At 37.4% G+C, this 20,352-nt stretch overlaps 1 protein-coding gene across 1 annotated transcript in view; it reads right to left on the bottom strand.

Annotated features, from left to right (window-relative positions):
• si:dkey-215k6.1 (transmembrane protein 132C) overlaps positions 1 to 20,352 on the bottom strand; it is a 254,678-nt gene that overhangs the window by 122,264 nt on the left and 112,062 nt on the right. The window contains exon 3 of the mRNA XM_059548643.1: positions 6,457 to 6,597. Within this exon, the coding sequence (XP_059404626.1) occupies positions 6,457 to 6,597 (141 nt within the window). The remainder of the gene's footprint in view (positions 1 to 6,456; positions 6,598 to 20,352) is intronic.

Genomic DNA, 20,352 nt, shown 5'->3' with positions numbered 1-20,352 from the left:
TGTGATGCATTAGTCTTGTGGTATAAGGCCTAGGCTGACCAGCTAACTGCCCTATTTACCACAGTTGCTTAAGCACTTGCAAGCAAGAAAGCTAAATAAATAAAAAGGAAAGAAAGAAAACTCTTGATTTATCTATCTATCGATTTTATTGTAGTTACTATAATTTTATGTTTGTTGTTGGTGAGGTTTGAGGTATTGCTGAAATTGATTCATACAGAAAGAAAGAAAGAAAGAAAGAAAGAAAGAAAGAAAGAAAGAAAGAAAGAAAGAAAGAAAGAAAAAGAAGAGAGTTCCAGAATAACTATGAACAAAAAGATTAAATCTGGGTTTAGCATTAGACTTTTGACTTTGGGCTCCAAAAATAACATAAAAAACAAAATTTTTGTTTAAAATTCCAAATATTTAAGAGCAAAGTATCAAGAGCACAAAAATGTACATTAAAATTAGCCAAAAACGACCAATAATATATATATATATATATATATATATATATATATATATATATATATATATATATATATATATTAAGGCTGTTACGATATTAGATTTTTCATATCACGGTTATTGTGGCCATAAGAATTCACAATATCAATATATCGTGATATCTATAGAAACCTTGGGGGGGGGGGGGGAATTCTATCAAGTTCAACGGTATGATGAATGAATATTAATGGTAACACTTTACAATAAGATGTCATTTATTAACTAACATGAATGAACAGTGAGTGAACAATACATTTATTACACAATTTATTAATCTTTGTTAATGTTAATAAAAATAGTCGTTCATTGTTCATGTTAGTTCATAGTACATTAATGTTTACAAACACAACTTGAGATTTTAATAATGCATTTTAAATATTTTAAGTAAATGCTGAAATTAACATGAACTAAGATAAATAAATGCTGTGAAAATATTGTTCATTATTATTTATGTCATTTATATGTGTTAACTTATGTAATTAACTAATGAACCTTATTGAAGAATGACCGCAGATGAGGCATTAAGTGCATGGCACTGAAACAAACTTAACATTTTACAGAGTTTAATGTAGAAATGTGGTCGCTCAGTTTTTCAAGATCAGTTTTAATCATGTAACTGTTAATAGATTTGAACGAAGAAATAAAGTGTTACTCCACACAGGCGATTTATTGCAAATAAAAAAACAAAGACAAGTAAAGAAAATGCGGTACTTAGTAAGATAGTCACCCTTTACTTAAGTATATGAACACAGAAAACCGCTGTTAATAGGTTATATAATATTTCCCAGTCTATGACTTGTAAAATAATGTCAACTTACTCTGATGAACACGGCTCTCCTCGGAGCAGCTGTGAGTGCTGCGTCGTCGTCTTCTTGTGTGACTGTGTCAGCGTTAAGGCACAATACTGCCACCTGGGCACTCAACAAGGTACTTGCGCTTGAGTATTTAAATGTGGTGTTATCATAAGAACTGTTCATTTTAAATATTGCGGTATATCGTCACACACGAAATTAACATGACATCGATAATTGTTGCTTTGAATATTACGGTTTATCGTCAATACCGGTATATCGCGACACCCCTAATATATATATATATATATATATATATATATATATATATATATATATGGCAAAGTACTGACCTGTTTCAGATGATTTCACTGTATAATAATGAAACTTTATTAGCCATTAATAATGCACTTTACTCACCTCATGCACGAGAAGACTGTCGCCATTTAGTATGCAAAGTGCTGGGGAGATCTTATGTGTGAGACAGAAGTGCACTGTTGTACAGTCTTAAATATTGTAAATAGTATTTAGTATTCATCCGTATGCATTCAAAATCCAGTAAGTACACCTGTTGTTTGAATTAAGGATCAAATATTTAGTGCCTTCTTGTAAATGTTTTCCTTAACTTTATTCTGTTCACTGCTAGTGCCTTTGTTATTTAAGGCAAGCACATAATCACCCCCTTCCTCATTTACAACACCTGCATTTCATAGAGAGGCATGCTCATGTAAATACTACAAGTAATGAAGCAGATATGATAAGATAGCCTGGCATGCTATACTAGGTTCAGAGCTTCATCTTGCTTTGCTAGTGTAAACCCTGTGAGCTATGGATAGGTTTTAGTTATGTTTGTCTAGGAGTTAACTAACTGTATATTGTTAATTTGTCCATTTTATTTACAGAACCACACAAAAACCCATAAAGACAAATAAGCAAAATTGTATTTTATCATTATTATTCTCTTTGCACCTTTAATAAATCTGAAGACGGGAACAATTTATGTTGGCATTCTAATCAATGCCCCTTTAGCGGCCACGATTTGAACTCGGTCATAGCATTAATTTGAACAATTGTGGCCTAATGGTTAGAGATTCGGACTTGTTTTCCAAAGGTTGTGAGATCGAGTCTCTGGCCAGCAGGAATTGTAGGTGGGGGGAGTGAATGTACAGTGCTCTCTCCAACCTTCAATACCATGACTGAGGTGCCCTTGAGCAAGGCACTGAACCCCCCAACTGCTCCCCGGGAACTGCATCATAAATGGCTGCCCACTGCTGTGTGTGCACTTTGGTTGGTTTAAAATGCAGAGCATGAATTCTGAGTATGGGTCACCATACCTGGCTGTGTGTCATGTCACTTTTCACTTTTTTATGCTTTAAAAGAAAATCACTGTACTGTATTTATGTAATGTGACGATGAACAGTGGAACTGAAGGGAAGGAGTTTCGCCCCTCTGTTTACTCAATGGCAAAAACACAAATTTACTCTTTGCTTCTCACTAGGTGTTTGTGCAACAGCCGAACCTGTGATAAGAATAAACTAATAAACAATCACTTTTTTCTCTTATTATTCATCTTCCCTACCTCCATCTCTACTGTCAGCGTGTGACTCACTGCAACAACTGAATCAGAGAAGCATTTAAGTGCAGGAACCAATTTTCCCCACCGTATAAAAACCACATGAGTACGAGAGCTGAGCAATTACTGGCGACGATGACAGCTTTAGGGTGACACTCGGGTCGTAAATTTCTCACTCCGCATGCCATTGGGAGATTTCTACATGCTTTGGATATCAGGACAGACTCCCATAAATCGCAGAAACTTCTATTAGAATTCCCATTCCAGCGTTCCTCTCTCCTAACCCATCTCCTCACACTGCCTGGGGAGCTAACCTAGAGCGGTGCTAACGACTGCTATGGGAAGACGAGAGGGACTGCGAGGAGCTAATTTTCACAGGAGGAGAACAGCAGGGCTGAGGAGGCTGCCGATGTTATGCAGAGGATCCGCTGAATGGCTGAGAAAGGAGAGATGTCGGAGACACAGCGAATGTGCTGGAAAACCACGTAGGAGGAGTCGCTAAGCCTAATCAATCAAAGAGTGTGTGCGGTGATTAAAATGCACTCAGGTGGAATTTGTTACACTGAAGAGCTTTCTCTCCTTAAAGGAAGAAAAAGAGCCAGTGAGTGGCAGAAACTGAAATAGGAGCCCAGCTTGAGAAGCCTTGGAGCTAATCATTCTCCTACAATGCTCTTCAACACTCCAACCACACTGTACAAACCCCCAAAAATGTAACCAGGAAAAAAAAAAAGAAATAGTGTTATATGTGATGCACATTATATTTTATATTAAGTGAGTCTCAAGTATGTCCAGGTCGCATTTCTCTGTTTCAAAATAATTAATGCATTATTTTTGAATTTTATAACATTAATAAAGAACTCATTTATGTGTAGATAGCTAGTTAAGTATTATTTACATATAAGTACAACCCGAATTCCGGAAAAGTTGGGACGTTTTTTAAATTTTAATAAAATGAAAACTAAAAGACTTTCAAATCACATGAGCCAATATTTTATTCACAATAGAACATAGATAACATAGCAAATGTTTAAACTGAGAAAGTTTACAATTTTATGCACAAAATGAGCTCATTTCAATTTTGATTTCTGCTACAGGTCTCAAAATAGTTGGGACGGGGCATGTTTACCATGGTGTAGCATCTCCTTTTCTTTTCAAAACAGTTTGAAGACGTCTGGGCATTGAGGCTATGAGTTGCTGGAGTTTTGCTGTTGGAATTCTTGCCTTATACAGATTTCCAGCTGCTGAAGAGTTCGTGGTCGTCTTTGACGTATTTTTCGTTTAATGATGCGCCAAATGTTCTCTATAGGTGAAAGATCTGGACTGCAGATAGGCCAGGTTAGCACCCGGACTCTTCTACGACGAAGCCATGCTGTTGTTATAGCTGCAGTATGTGGTTTTGCATTGTCCTGCTGAAATAAACAAGGCCTTCCCTGAAATAGACGTTGTTTGGAGGGAAGCATATGTTGCTCTAAAACCTTTATATACCTTTCAGCATTCACAGAGCCTTCCAAAACATGCAAGCTGCCCATACCGTATGCACTTATGCACCCCCATACCATCAGAGATGCTGGCTTTTGAACTGAACGCTGATAACATGGTGGAAGGTCTCCCTCCTCTTTAGTCCGGAGGACACGGCATCCGTGATTTCCAACAAGAATGTCAAATTTGGACTCGTCTGACCATAAAACACTATTCCACTTTGAAATAGTCCATTTTAAATGAGCCTTGGCCCACAGGACACGACGGCGCTTCTGGACCATGTTCACATATGGCTTCCTTTTTGCATGATAGAGCTTTAGTTGGCATCTGCTGATGGCACGGCGGATTGTGTTTACCGACAGTGGTTTCTGAAAGTATTCCTGGGCCCATTTAGTAATGTCATTGACACAATCATGCCGATGAGTGATGCAGTGTCGTCTGAGAGCCCGAAGACCACGGGCATCCAATAAAGGTCTCCGGCCTTGTCCCTTACGCACAGAGATTTCTCCAGTTTCTCTGAATCTTTTGATGATGTTATGCACTGTAGATGATGAGATTTGCAAAGCCTTTGCAATTTGACGTTGAGGAACATTGTTTTTAAAGTTTTCCACAATTTTTTTACGCAGTCTTTCACAGATTGGAGAGCCTCTGCCCATCTTTACTTCTGAGAGACTCTGCTTCTCTAAGACAAAGCTTTTATAGCTAATCATGTTACAGACCTGATATCAATTAACTTAATTAATCACTAGATGTTCTCCCAGCTGAATCTTTTCAAAACTGCTTGCTTTTTTAGCCATTTGTTGCCCCCGTGCCAACTTTTTTGAGACCTGTAGCAGGCATTAAATTTTAAATGAGCTAATTAAGTGGATAAAAGTGTAAAATTTCTCAGTTTAAACATTTGCTACGTTATCTATGTTCTATTGTGAATAAAATATTGTCTCATGTGATTTGAAATTCCTTTAGTTTTCATTTTATAAAAATTTAAAAAACGTCCGGAATTCGGGTTGTATATAAGTAACCCTTCTAGGCTGTTGGTGTCTGGGCTTATTTGTTTATTTTTTGAAAGATAAGAGATTTTGTGACTTGCTACACTTGTTATACTTCAGTAAAATAAAAGTACTAAAATTTGTTATAATAGTAATTTCACAATAAATCCAAAAGCAAGACATGAAAAAAAAAAAAAAAACTAGGGAGTTGAAATGGCAACTGCCAATAAATAATCCTCTGCTGCCATCTACTGATTATAATATTATTTTAATGCCAATTTCATCCTAAAAGTCTTTGTTTTCCGCCAGGAGACATTTTTGGTAATTTTTTTCATGTAATCTTATTATGAATGAAATGTGAATCTTTAAAGGGGTCGTGAACTGAGAATTCAAATTCCCCTTGATCTTTTTACATATAACAGGTCAATGTACTAGAAAAACATTCTGTAAGTTGCAAACCTCAAAACTTTCTTGTTAGTTCAAAAACAGCTTTTATTGAAACCAAGCTCAGAAAATGACTTGTTTTTTAATGTGCCACTTGACATGACATAATAGTGTGACAAAGCACTGCCTCCGCAGGAGATCAACACCTGCTTCTACATAAGTGTCTCTTTAGCACCGCCCACTGATACACTTTTGTATGTCAGAAATAGAGCGGGATCTCAGTTTACTGTCAGGGATTTGTTGTGTCACTCTGCACCACATCCAGTGTAGACAGAATCGCTGATTAAAATAATTCTGTTGCCTATAGTCGCATTACACCACTCGCGTCTGGTGTAAACACAGGGTGAAATGAGCAAATAGCTCCAGATCGTGACAATGAAACGCTGTTTGTTTCTTTGCTTTACTATGCTATGGATTAATTTTTAAACTAGACAGTTTGATGCAGGATTTTCAGAGAGACAGAAAGTAAACGATTATGCAGCACTGAGTCTGACTAGAGTAGATCCAACTATAATGTCACAACACAGAAGTGTGGGTAAACATGCTTTTACCACTATTGCATTATTTGTTCCAGACCATTTGATATATAGTATTTACAATTTTTTTACTGAAGCTAAACTCTGCAGGACACGACCCTCCAGAACCGAGTTTGGAGACCCGTTTTAGAGTAAGCAGTGACTGACATCATAATGTTACTTACTTCTCATTGGTGGTGCTGGCCTTCCTCTGGCAGAACATGGACAGGGAGGAGGAGCCAGGCACTACTTCTTGCTTGATTTCCCACGCTGCCAGATTACTGGGCTTCACCACCATGAAATTAATGCCTTCCCCATGCTGGACTCTAAGGAAATCAAGAACACAGGATTTGAACACTCTAAACAACACACCCAAAAACGTAACTCACTTAATTCACTTAACATGACCTTATACAAATCATGCTCAAACAAACATTTTTGTTTTTAATTTAGAAAATGCAGCCCCTTAATGACAACATATTGCTTTTTTATTACCTGATTAATAAATAATCAGCTACTACCAGGTATAAAATCCCTAGCAGGTGACACATTAATATTTAGGATTAATTCTATATCCAATTTGAAAAAAAGCAACCACATGGGGGTGTATATCACCCTTTTTCAAGAGTTTCACAGTGTTAGTACAGCTCTCTGGAATAAAATGGCTAATAAATTAGTTAGCTTATGCATATTAAACTGCTGTTCTGCTATACATTTATGTACTTTATAAAGTATACCATATACAAGTATATAGTAATATGTGGACGAGGATATGTGCATTTTTTTATTGATAAATCTCTGTCCTCTGAACTTGTCTGCTGACTCATCTAGACATCACCTTGGCAAGACACTGCAGACTTTATTAACACACACACACACAAGTCACTCTATCTGCCTTTCGATGGCCTTGGAAACATCAGAGGTGAGATTTCCTAACTTAAACAACACTGCTCAGTGGCCCTCTCACTCTATTCTCATGGTCTGGTATTACTATTTATTCAGAGTCTGATGTCAGTGGTTTTGCAGAGCACTGTGAGGATTTTCCAATCAAAATGCAAACCAGAGAGAAAAATCTTGATTCATGATTTCTGTATGATTACTGTAAAAAAGATCAGTCCTCTTTTTTTCTGAGTTTGTTCTCCTCAGACTTTAGTTTATAAGCTGTACTGAAACAACCTACAGAGAGTTGCAAATAAATTAAAGAAACTAATATATGTACAGATTAAAAATGGAAACATGGTGTGGTATTGAGACTTACTTTAGTACTATTGCCATTAGAGGGGCAAAAGTATGCTTGATATTATACCTGAACAACAAAGAACATTACAAAGCATATCCGTCTTTTTCTCACACAGACATCCTCAGTTCCTGAATCAGATTCATGTTGCCTAGCTAGCCACCTCATATTTGTGAACAGAAAGCAGGTGATGTAAATAGGGTACTGTGGTAAAATAACATGACCTTTAATGCCCAGAGACAGAGATTCATTAGAAGTAAACATATCACTGTGCTCTGTTCTCCGCATAATTAATTACACCTTTGTATCCACGACTTAAAAGAGGAACAGAACAATAAAGTGTCTTTCTTCCAAAACATTAAAAAACACCATGTTGAAAGGAAAACAATTTAACTGGCACATGTACACAACTTATTAAAAGAGGCTTCACAGTAGTGCTACTGCTGTTTTTATTCCTCTGACATACTGCAGCAGAGAGAGAATTGTCCATCACTTTAACTGGCTAACCCAATACAATACAAAATCTAAATACATTACCACATACAAAAATGTAGAAATATTCCTAAGTAGTACATTCAGAAACATCCAAACAACTGCAATTTTATCTTAAAATGTGAGTGGGAAAAGGTTGTATGTCAGTTACAAACTTATAATGGTTCAATGTCATATTCTTATTGTGAAGTACCCTTATTGTGAAGTAAATATATAAATGCAGCTACTTATTCATTACAACATGTGTGGATTAGTCATTGCGCTGCATGAGTTCTTTGCTCCAACAAAGAATTTATTCTATGCTTCCCGAGACACTGGGGATAGAAAGTCAACTTCAAATGTCCGGTGTGAAATGACTAAGAGCTTATCTTGATAACTAATTACCACACATCCCAGAAGAGACTTATTAACTAGCTATGAGTATTTGGATTTATTCCAGCAACCCTCTACATTGCGAGTAAATCACTCGCACATGCGACTAAATCTTCACTCTGTGCGACTAAATGGTGTCTAATATTAACCAATGGCTAATAAATTCTCAGATTTTACTTCTTCATTGTGTGAGTTGGAGGCTAAGTATAAGTCAAGCACATATATATTTTCACTCACCGAACACTCTGATGACAGAGCGCTTCAGAATTTCACTCTCCCGTCAAGCGATCTGTGCTGTTTTTCAGTTTATCTGAATGGATGTGCAATGCACCTGTATTTGACATACCGTAAACTCTAGTGTGAACAGTGAAGGCGCACAACTGGTGCTAGAGGGTGCTAAGCACCCTCAAACAAAATCAAAAGCACCCTCAGTTTAAGCTGTATCAATGGCATTTTATTGCAGATATGGCAAATTATCGGGTGCGTTATGGTTTGCGCTAAGGAGATCGATTTATTTTTCAACATGTTTTTGCAGCGTTGAGCAATGTAGCCAATCACAGACATAGGCTATCTGCTGATTTCTTGAATCAGAGGAATTTAAGTTAACATCCACTCATCGCTCAAATCACCGGAGTTTTTGTTTTTTTTCCAGGCATTGTGTTCAGCATAAATCATCTCATTACAGGGGCATAGATTACGCAAGGAATGTCTCCTCCCCACTTTCCTTTATTACGTAAATTCGTCCCCCGCACTTTTTCGGGCAAGTGTGTTCGCATATGGACAAACAAATGGAGAGAACCATGATGAAAAAGCTCTCAGAAGGCCTGGCAAAGATAGATCAAAGCCAACTCCCAGGGATGTTCAAGGTCTGGTGCTACCAAATAACACTCTACAGGAGGGTGATGTGGCCATTGAAAATGAGTGTGATCCCCTCATCCACTGCAAGTAAGATGGATGGAAAAGCCAACACATTCATCCGAAAGTGCTTGGGGCTGCCACGGTGCCTCTCGGAAGGAACATCCTCCAGCTGCCGCTTCAATCCATCAGTTTTGGCTACAAGCAGGAAAAGACCAGGTTTGTTCTTGAATTGAAAGAGTCCACTGACCAGGCTGTAAGAAACGTGAACCCCAAAGTTCTGACAGGCTGGAAGTGGAATGACCAAACTGAGGTTGACCAAGGCGTCAGTTGTTTGCAACATCAAGAGATTGTCGGCAGAGTCCAGAAAGGAAGAGCAGGGCCAGGGTGGGGAGAAGCTCCACTGTTCTGGTCCAAGGCCAACTACAAAGAGAGGAAGGAGATGGTGGTAGTGGAGGTGAAAAGAATAGAGGAGGAGCGCAACAAAATTAAGGCCATGTCGAAGGGCCGACAGAGAAGCTGGACAACCTGGGAGGGAGTTGTCAACGGAAACATCACCTGGTCAGATCTGTGAAAGATCCCGCAGGAAAGGCTTCCTCATCCACTCAACCTACAACATGCTTCCCTGCCCTCTGAACCTTCACCAGTAGTTTGGGAGTGAAGAAGGCTGCACACTCTGCAATACCCCTAACGCAAGCCTACAGCACATCTTGTCAGGCTGTAAGATCATGCATTCCTGTAGTGATGCGCGTGTCTGATTTTTTCAACCCGCAAGTCCCACCTTTCTGAAATTATTTGGCCCGACCCAGCCCGCCCCTCAAATAAAGTACAGTTTCTTTACCCGTTCCGACCTGACCCGCGGGGACATCATGTAAGTTACTTTGCTACGTAGACCTTCGTATTGTAACCTTATCAAAGAACCTAATAAAATATGAATATATATGGCATAATTTTACTGACAAATGTCAAGAGCGCATTAATCTCTCCGCTCACACGCAGATTTTCTTTTATTGCTTTAGCACAAAACCGGACGTGCACGCTCAGATATACGCTGCTCTCAAATACAATTAATATTTGTTTTTAAATTAATTAAAAAATGTATTAAAGATATATAGGCTATAGCCTAATGTTTTTATGTGACATACAAGCATACAAGCACGCACTTTGGCAGAATTCAATTCAAATAGTCATCAACAGCCATTAGTTCTGCAAAAATGAGCATCAGAATGGACAAATTTGATTTTAAGGGAGAAAAAAGAAATGTGGAAAATGCCAGTGACTGAACAAATACAAACAAGAATAGTCGCAGTATCAGTAGTGAAGGAGAGTGCTGGATTTTCTGTTTGCCCCACAACTCACTTGAAGAAGGCAAATGGAAACACCCATACTACGCAGCAATCATCCTTAATTAGAAATGTGGCAAAGCATCTCTGGAGAGAACCTCATATAATTAAATTTGAAAGTGCTTTCCATATTTAGATAAACATAGGCTACATTTGTGAACGCACATTTTCTGCAATGTTGTGCGACAAGTTATGCTCCCGTGCGCGTCTTACAGTCGCAACTTCATTGTGCTGTTACTCCTTTTGAGTCGAATTTCACAAAATTGGTCAGCTCACAACAGCATCAGGTGTTATATTTATGGGGAGTAGAATTATTTATTTATTTCAATGAATGTAATGGATTAGATATCATAATATTTAGGCTAAAATATTATAAATCAGGTTGGTTTGTATTGGTGATGTTATATGTTAATGATATGCGTGTGGCCCGCGAGACTTGCACTTAGACCATACTGCGGCCCAGTGGAAAAAAAGGTTGAGAACCACTGCAGTAGAGGTTGGATGCCGAGGTTATGTAGGGCTATCAGCCACATGCCTTCTGAGGGAGGTAGGAGTGACCGGAGGGATCCTAAAGAAGGCAATCAAGCGGAGCTACCAGAGGAGGCCAAGAGTGGGAGCTTTTTGGATCTGGCTGAGGAGGAAAGACAAGAGCTGAGGAAAGAACAACTAACCCCGACAACAGGCACAGAGGGTAACATTTGTCAGCTGCGGGGGGTGACAGGGAGACGTACCTGTCACTGCTCCGCCACCAGGAGACATTCCAGGATTAAAGGAGTGAAACATTGGTGAATGATGGCTCCTGGCTGATGACCCTGCAGCTGACCCGTGGGCACCGGAGGAGGTGCGACCGGAAGTAATGCCTAGCAGGTGTATATATATATATATATACAATGTTGGAGAAAGTTAATTTGAGAAGTAATGAATAACAATATTGTGTTACTCCCTAAAAAAGTAACTAATTACGTTACTTAGTTACTTTTTATGAAAAGTAATGCGTTGTGTTAGTTTTGCGTTACTTTCGCATTACTTTTTAAATATGAGCATGGCTTGATTGTTTCTAATATAAGAAGTTCTATTTTTAGCAAATGAAAAAGCCTTTTTACACCAAAAAGTGTTATAAATAAACTTCACGCTGAAGGAAAAGTACATTTGCATCTGTTTCAATAGAACACAGGAGAAGAAGGTTCAACACTCAATAAAAAAACAACAATGAAGCACAGAGACATTAGTTAATTAAATGGGATTAGATAAATTTGTGTTATTTAACATATTTAATTATTGCAGGTTTGCGTAATAGGCTGTGTTAGCATTTCACTTTTAATTCAATTTGATGAATACTAAATCTTTTTTTGTTATTGTTGTTGTTGTTTTTTGTGAGTGGGATGAATTAATGCACATTCACATTTAGTCTAGAACTACATCATGTTCATACAGTGCACACAACACCTCTGTACTTCCGATTTCTCCCAATATGGGGACAGGAGACTTTTGAGTCAATTAGAGCTGAAACAACGAATCGATTTAATCGATTAAAATTGATTATTAAAATAGTTGTCAACTAATTTAGTCATCGATTCGTTGCTAAATAACTTTTATTTGCCGTAAGCGGCTCATTTCGTGCATATTTCAAATCTGCGGTGACCAAAGTGTGGCATTAATGAGCCACCGGAGGTTTTACTCAGCCAGTACAGCAGGAGAAGTAGCGAATAGCCAATAGCTGGCCTCGTTTTATGTCACGTGCTTCCCGAACAGCGTCTCTGCAGCATTCAGCGTGATGTGGGAGTACTTTACTTTGAGCCTTTAAAAAAGAAGAGTAACCTGTAAACTCTGCACTACTGAACTGTTTAAGGGGACGTTCACATATCGCGTCTTTTGCGCGCTCAAATTCGTTATTTCCAACAAATCACCGCATCGAGTTAAAAGATTTCAACTTTTCAGAATGCCGCAAGCGCACCGCGGGTCATGTGACAAGAACTAACCAATCAGCTTCATCCTTTCCCATAACAACGTTAAAAGCTCAGTCAAGATGAAAGGAACAGCTGATCATAGTTGTATATGGATTTCCATTTTGAAATAAATTTAGTAGCAGAGCTACTGCAAGCGATTTTTTGAGCTGCAAATCCATTTATCCTTTGCTTGCGTCTTCAAGGAGAGAGCACGTCATGGTTGCTTAGCAAAGGCAGACGCCTCAGGAGCGCTTCTGCCTGAGCGCTTTGGAAAGAAGGAGAAAGCGGTGTGCCTGGCGTTTTCCACGCGTTTTTAGCCGCGATTTGTGAACGGCCCCTAAGACTTCCATTTGTGAAGATTTTCCAGTACAATGTTGTTTGCAAATGTTTAGTCGTAAAAGCTGATAACATTGCTTTTTAACAGTTAACATTTAAAGCTTTACAAACATGTTCTGTGATCAGTTTGTCGTTTACCAGTTCAAAATTCAGTCGTGCAGCCTAATTATGACTGAATGAGAGAGGTAAATGTTTAAAGATATTTAAATGTTTATAAGTATTCACTGCTCTTTTTCACACAGCAGGTTTTTTGTGTGTGTCCAATTTATTTTTCTGGACAACCTTCTGATGGATTTTAATTTAAATTGTGAGTTCCATTCAGGTTTCATGCCATTGGCACTTTTTTCGAAGGATTGTTTACAATTTCACAGCATAAGCTATAAAGCTGTTTCCCAGTAAATTATAAAATACAACGCACTGCAATCTTATTCTGTTTTATCCTTATTCTTCGTGAAAATATGTTCTGAAAGATTCATTAATAAGCTTTGTTCGGGGTTGTTAAACTACTTTAGGAGCTCTAAGGACTGCCATGGTGAAAACATTATTTGAAATCTACTTTTGAAATTTGCTAGAGTATGGGTCAGTGTTCTGATTGCAGAAGAGTTCGACAAAGGATTACTAACACAATAAAACAACTCCAGGTATATTTTTGATGAGGATATGACAGTGCAAAATGGTTAAAATCTCTTAAAAATCTATGCTGAAGGATAAAGACCATTTATTAATAATTTACTTGGGGAAAAAATGGAAAAAACTTAAATATAAGTACATAAACCGATTAATCGATTAATCATAAAAATAATCGACAGATTAATCGATTATCAAAATAATCGTTAGTTGCAGCCCTAGAGTCAATGAATGGAAAAACAAAGTAACTGCCATTACTTTTGTGTAATATTTTAAGTCAATGAAACACATACTCAACAGACCATAATACCGTAAATTTGACTTTTGAAAGTGAAAGTGACGTGACATACAGCCAAGTATGGTGACCCATACTTGGAATTCATGCTCTGCGTTTAACCCACCCAAAGTGCACACACACGTAGCAGTGAACACACACACACCGTGAACATACACCTGGAGCAGGGGACAGCCATTAATGCTGCAGCACCCACGGAGCAGTTGGGGGTTCGGTGCCTTGCTCAAGGGCACCTCAGTCGTGGTATTGAAGGTGGAGAGAGCGCTGTACATTCACTCCCCCCCTACAACTCCTGCCAGCCCGAGACTCAAACTCACAACCCTTGGATTGCAAGTCCAGCACTCTAATCATTAGGCCAAAAAAGAAGACATACCGAATATTTACTCACCCTCAGGCCAGCCAAAATGTAGATTAGTTTGTTTTTGCATCGGAACAGATTTGAAGAAATGTTGCATTTCATCACTTGCTCACCAATGGATCCTCTGCAGTGACTAGGTGCCATCAGAATGAGAGTCCAAACAGCTTATAAAGGCATCACAATCCAAAAGTAATCCACATAACTCCAGTCCATCAAATAATGTCTTGTGAAGTGACATTTGTAAGAAACAAATCTACCATTAAGGCATTTTACGTTAAACCATCACTTAAACCATCAAAAAAAATACCATTGTACATAATCCATAAAAACAGAAAACAATGTCCACACCTGTTGTCTTCTCAAAATCCAACAACTTAATTGTTTAGAACTGTTTTGGATTGTTTTTGTTTGTAAACAGTGCTTGATCTGTGTATTTTTCTATCCAGATTCAGGCAAGATGAAGAAAGTAATGAAGAAAAGCAATACAATGGACAGTGGACTCTTATTTTAGCAACAGTTTGACGTTAAAAATGTCTTAATGATAAATGTGTTTCTTACAAATATGCAGCTTTTAGCTTCACAAGTTGTTAATCGATGTACTGGATTCATGTAGATTACTTGTGGAATATTGTGATGTTTTTATCAACTCTTTATTTCTGATGGCACCCATTCACTGCAGAGGTTCCATTGGTAATGGAACACACATCTGTTATGATAAAGAACCAGACTTATCTACATCTTGGATGGCCTTAGGGTGAGTAAATAAAGCAATTTCATTTAAAATAACATCTTAAATTGCCTCCTTTTTTTTTTAAGAATCAAGACTTGATTTATTTGTAATCAACCCTTTAAATTCTGAAAACTTGTAATCAGAGTAATTTCCAAACATTTCATAAACAAACAACTCTACTCAAAAGAAGCATATTTTTCTGCTTTTAAACCTGTTTTGAGAACAGGAACATCTGGGTAAAATAGCCTGCTTCCATAGAGTCAAAACACAGCTGCTGCTCAACTGTTACGTAACTACTCAGCTATTGTGTAACAACTAAAAAATATGTTTTATGTTTTTGAGCATGTTTGAAAAAGCATTAGCATATGTATACGGTTATGTAATTCTAAAAGAACTAAAAGGTTGTAGGTTCAAACTGTTAAATCATCCACTATTGTGTCCTTGAACAAGACACCAAGATGCTCCAGGGGGTGTCTGCCAAATAAATAAATGTTAATGTAATATATCTCAGGCCAGTGATCACATGGTTTCTAATACAGAAGTCACGTGGCATGTTCTGTCATAGTAAAGCTTCATTCTTAAATAACAAAAATTGACCATAACTGCATAATTTAACAGAAAACCAACATACACATAAATATGGCGGTGCTGCCAATTTATATTTTAGTTCTCAAGGCCACAGTGGAAAAGCACTTTGGTGGTGACGAGCATAACGACGAGAAAGGTCATGTATTTGTGTGTGTGTAAGAGTGGACACTGCACAGGAAGCATTCAGGTCTGCAGGCCAATCCAATTGGCATTTAATTAACTGGGGACTCAGATGAGGGAGTTTACCCTTCTAAATCAATCCCCGATCCTGAGACTAAACGCTCACACATGAACAAACACACATGGTGGATTACACAGGTGGATTAGCAGGGTTTGTCTGGTAACATGTCGGTTGGAGATGAGTTTGCAGATTGTGGTGTAAAGGGCGACGCAACCTTTGCATAAAAAAACAAACAGCCATGTTAATGTATGCGTGTGAGTATGTGATAGAGAACAGTGAGTTTCAGCTTGGTGTCATTTGCATTTAGACTGAGGAAGGACTGTACAAAGAGTGAGACACAAACAAATGTCACCCATTCTAAGCAAGACTTTTTATGCATAACATCTGTTGGTGTTAATAAGCTTAGCATCTAGCAGGTGACGTGGCCACATTTGCACCTATATTTTCTCTGTTCAAAAATCTAGTCGGCTAGCTTGAGAGGTGGCATTTCTAGGTATCACAAGAATATGCCTTAATGTTTCAAATAAGGGCAGCCTACTTATTATGATGCCTTCTGAGACAAAAATCGAACAGAGCATTGTATACTTAAAAAAAAAGGCAGTTAATCCCATAATGCATTACAATAAGCTTGGTGAATAAATCTATTCCAAAGCATTTCATTTCATTCAACTCTGAAAGGTATTGATTTAAAAAAAAAAAGTTCAGTGCAATTTAAAATGTATAATTTTACACAGTATATATGTGCTATGTATTCTGATGCTTAAAAGAGCATGTGGAGTGCTGTTTGTGTGCTTTACTGAGTAAAGCAGTGCTGCACGATGCATCAAAATAAAATCAGTATCATGGCTTAGTACGATTATCAAAACACAAAGACTGTGATTTAATTAAATAGATATCTGCGTTGCAGATTTGCGAATGATGCATGGCACTGTATATATATATATATATATATATATATATATATATATATATATATATATATTAGTGCTGTCAATCGATTAAAAACTTTAACTAGATTAATCACACATTTTTTCTGTGATTAATCGCAATTAATCGCAATAAAAAAAGAAATGTTTTTGTACGTTTTTAATATATTTTTTAATGTAATAATTTCACAGTTAAATTTAAATACTTGTTTAAATGACATATTTTTATGAATGAAGCCCAGTATTACTGATATTAATACAGCTACTGATTTTTTTTTTTTTATTTTTTTTTACATTTATTATTAGGCTTCAAAAATATAACAGTTTTTAAGTAAACTTAAAACAATGCTAACATAAACCCATAATAAATGTCATGTTTACTCCTGCCCTTCCTGTCTTAACAGTTAGGAAATATACAGAAATTTAATAAAGTTATCAAAGTTATATGCAGTCTGCACTGCATAAACTATAAATTAAATAGTTAATCCTTATTAAAGCTACAAAAGTTATTTAGTCAAGAGCAGCGAGTCATTTTCTCTGTTCCCTTTGTTCTTTAACTTTACTGACAGGAAGCTTTATTGGCTGCTGTCCCTTTAAGAGCAGACAGACACGCGGATCTCACCATTTACTGTCTATGGATCTCGCCTCATTCTCTCACAACTCTTTTTGTTCTTTTTAAACTTTATATAAATCATTTAAGATTGCTCTTATGAGGATAATCGACAAAACTGGCACTTTGGGATGTTTATTGTTAGTTCAAGCGCTTAAGAGAACTGGATTCTGGCGCCCTGTCTATGCATTGTGTGTGTGTGTGTGTGTGTGTGTGTGTGTGTGTGTGTGTGTGTGTGTGTGTGTACGTGTGTATGTGTCACATAAGGGCATTCACAGACAGCGCATTCTCTTTTGTCTTGCCGCGCTTGAAATGTTTAAAAGCATTTAAATGAACAAGAGCGTGATCATATAATGTAAAGCTAGCCAACGGATGGCAGAAAATACCGATGCTGTGTTAATTGCGTTAAATATTTTGACACGTTAAACCAGACAAAAATGAATCGCATGTGTTAACGCGTTGACAGCACTAATATATATATATATATATATATATATATATATATATATATATATATATATAATGACTCTTATGAGTCAGTTCTTTTTAGTGATTCAAAGAAAGACATAATTCCTTAAACAAATTATACTTATGAGCTGGTTCTTTCAAAGAACAGTTTAATAAGATGAGTTTGAATAACAGTCTACACTGTATTATTTACAACATTGGCAGAGAAAGAATTTCTTTTATAATCAGAATCAAATTAAAAGATTGTGGATCAAATTGAATCTTCATTGATAACTACAGGTAGCTCTATTACAGAGCACACCAAATCAGACACTTCATGGTTAGGGCTGCAATTTAGGAAGTAGGCAGCATATTGGTCACTAGGTTTTGGAACAGAGCTATTGTGTTGATCTGAGATTGGCAATCAGTACTCTTACTCTGATACATATGGATTTAAAGCACAGAGCTTCATATCTGGGCCCATCTGCTGCCCATAGCCAACATGGGGGCGAGCTCTGAAAGAGCATGACAGGAGAAGCCCAGCGTAAAAGTGTCCCCAAGACTCAAACCCCAGTCTGGACCACTGTTTGAGTGACAGGAGCTCTGAGAGGTGCCTTGGCAACCCTCATGGTCCCCGTGGTAACCTCCTACTCTGAAGGAGTCTTATTGGCTGGCTGTGACAGTTCCAAATGCCACTGGGGCCAGTCTGAGATGCCAGGTCTTTATCACTCGTACTTCAGGGAGTGAAAGAAAGAGGATGTCAAAGATATATATATATATATATATATATAGAGAGAGAGAGAGAGAGAGAGAAAGAGAGAAAGAGAGAGAGAGAAAGAGAGAGAGAATATATATATATTAGCGGTGGCACGGTTCGCTGAAAAAAAGGACCGCGGTTCAACTTAAATCTGACAAAGCATCTGTAATATGGTTTGCTATAAATAACATGTAAAACAAACTGCGTTCAATTAATATATGTTTCTGTTGATGGACGAGCATTCTGGATTCCCAGACATTACAACAATAGCGATGAGAAAAAAATAAAAATAAAAAAAATAAAACCCTGGACAAACCATTCACTCTTGATCATTGTGAATGCCTTATGATTATGAGCGGTCATTTATTCCGTCATCATCCGGGTGCTGATAGTGCACGCACGCACAGATGAGACTTGAACAGCAGGCAGAACCTGATTTTACCAAGTGAGACATGTTCCTGGGACAACATCTTTGTTGACCCTGGAACAACATTGTGATTAACCAATCAGATTTGAAGAACAAGTTTATAGATTTCGTGAAGTTTACGCTTACAATCACTGTTAGGTGCTTGTACATCAGTGTCATTCATCTATAATTTCCTCTGATTTTAAGGATCACTCATGGTTAAGGTTAGGTTTAGGGGTAGGGATATGGTCAAGACTACATTTTTTGAGTAAAATGTTGTTCCAGGGTCAACAAAATATGTTGACCTAGGAACACATCTAACTCAGCAATATCAGGACGTGCTGAACAGCACACGTTAAAATTTATTTAAACTAAACTCATTTAAGCTTTGTCACATTTAAGAGCCAAGCGCGCAGTGAGAAGAATTGTGCATGCGCTCATCCAAAGCGCCTCAGAATGCACGCAAACATAAGATCTCTCTGAAGTATTGTGTTTAAATGGACAAATTCACAAAAAATGATGTCAAAATGTCCGTTTTGATAAGTATCCTACAGCAGACATAGCCGGCTGAATGCAGGCCATCAGTGCATTCTCTTAAAGTGACAGTCTTTATATTAATCGAACAGTCCAATATGTGATGCTGTTTTACATTTGATTACTTTATAAAATTTCTGTACCTAAAAACTAATGCTAGATCTGCCTAAAAAAAAAACTGAAAATCACTGTTTATTGTTTGTATCTTTACTCTATTTTATTTATTTGTCCTGTTGCTTGTAGTTGGATAGAATATTCTTCTTCTTTTTATTAGAAAGTATAGTTTTTCCATAAACATAGCACATACCAAACTGTACCGACAACCGTGACTCTAAAACCGTGATACAAACCGAACCGTGAAAAAGTTGAACCGTGCCACCCCTAATATATATATATAATGAATTCAGGATGTCTGTGTGTGCTTGCTTCGGAATGATCATGCTCTAAAGACAATGTAGATATCTCTAAATACTCTGTCTTGCCCATTGAGAGTGACAGAGATGGGCCAGCGATGACGGTCTCTATTTTACACACAGAGACTTTCGTCGCTGGCCCATCACTGTCACTCTCAATGGGCAAGACAGAGTATTTAGAGATCTCTACATTGTCTTAAGAGCATTATCATGCTGACGCAAGCACACCTGAATTCATTACACTACTAAATGATGCATGGCCGTCTTCTGTGCTCTGAAAAACTCACATTGTCACACTCATTCACAACTCTCTCCTGAAAAGAGGCTAATCCAACCAATCAAAGCCAAGCTTCCAAAAAAAAAAGATGTGTCTCACATAGACCTATTGCCCATTACAGTGATGTTGCCCTACAGAGAGCAGTTGAAAGCTATACAAATAAAATGTCTTCGTAAAGACAGACAGCATTTTATTATATAATTTATAAGAGAAATGTATTATGGTGTTAATGCAACTTAATACAACAGTTGCATTTAACTCAGTAATTAGGGTTATTTTTCAACTGAAACTGAAATGAAACAACAAACTAGAGGCTATATATATATATATATATATACAAACCCGATTCCA

The sequence above is a fragment of the Carassius carassius genome, chromosome 4 (assembly GCF_963082965.1).
Source record: "Carassius carassius chromosome 4, fCarCar2.1, whole genome shotgun sequence".
In the NCBI taxonomy this organism is placed as follows: Eukaryota; Metazoa; Chordata; class Actinopteri; order Cypriniformes; family Cyprinidae; genus Carassius; species Carassius carassius.
The sequence above is the reverse complement of the archived record's forward strand: the minus strand, read 5'-3'. Positions and strand labels throughout refer to the sequence as shown.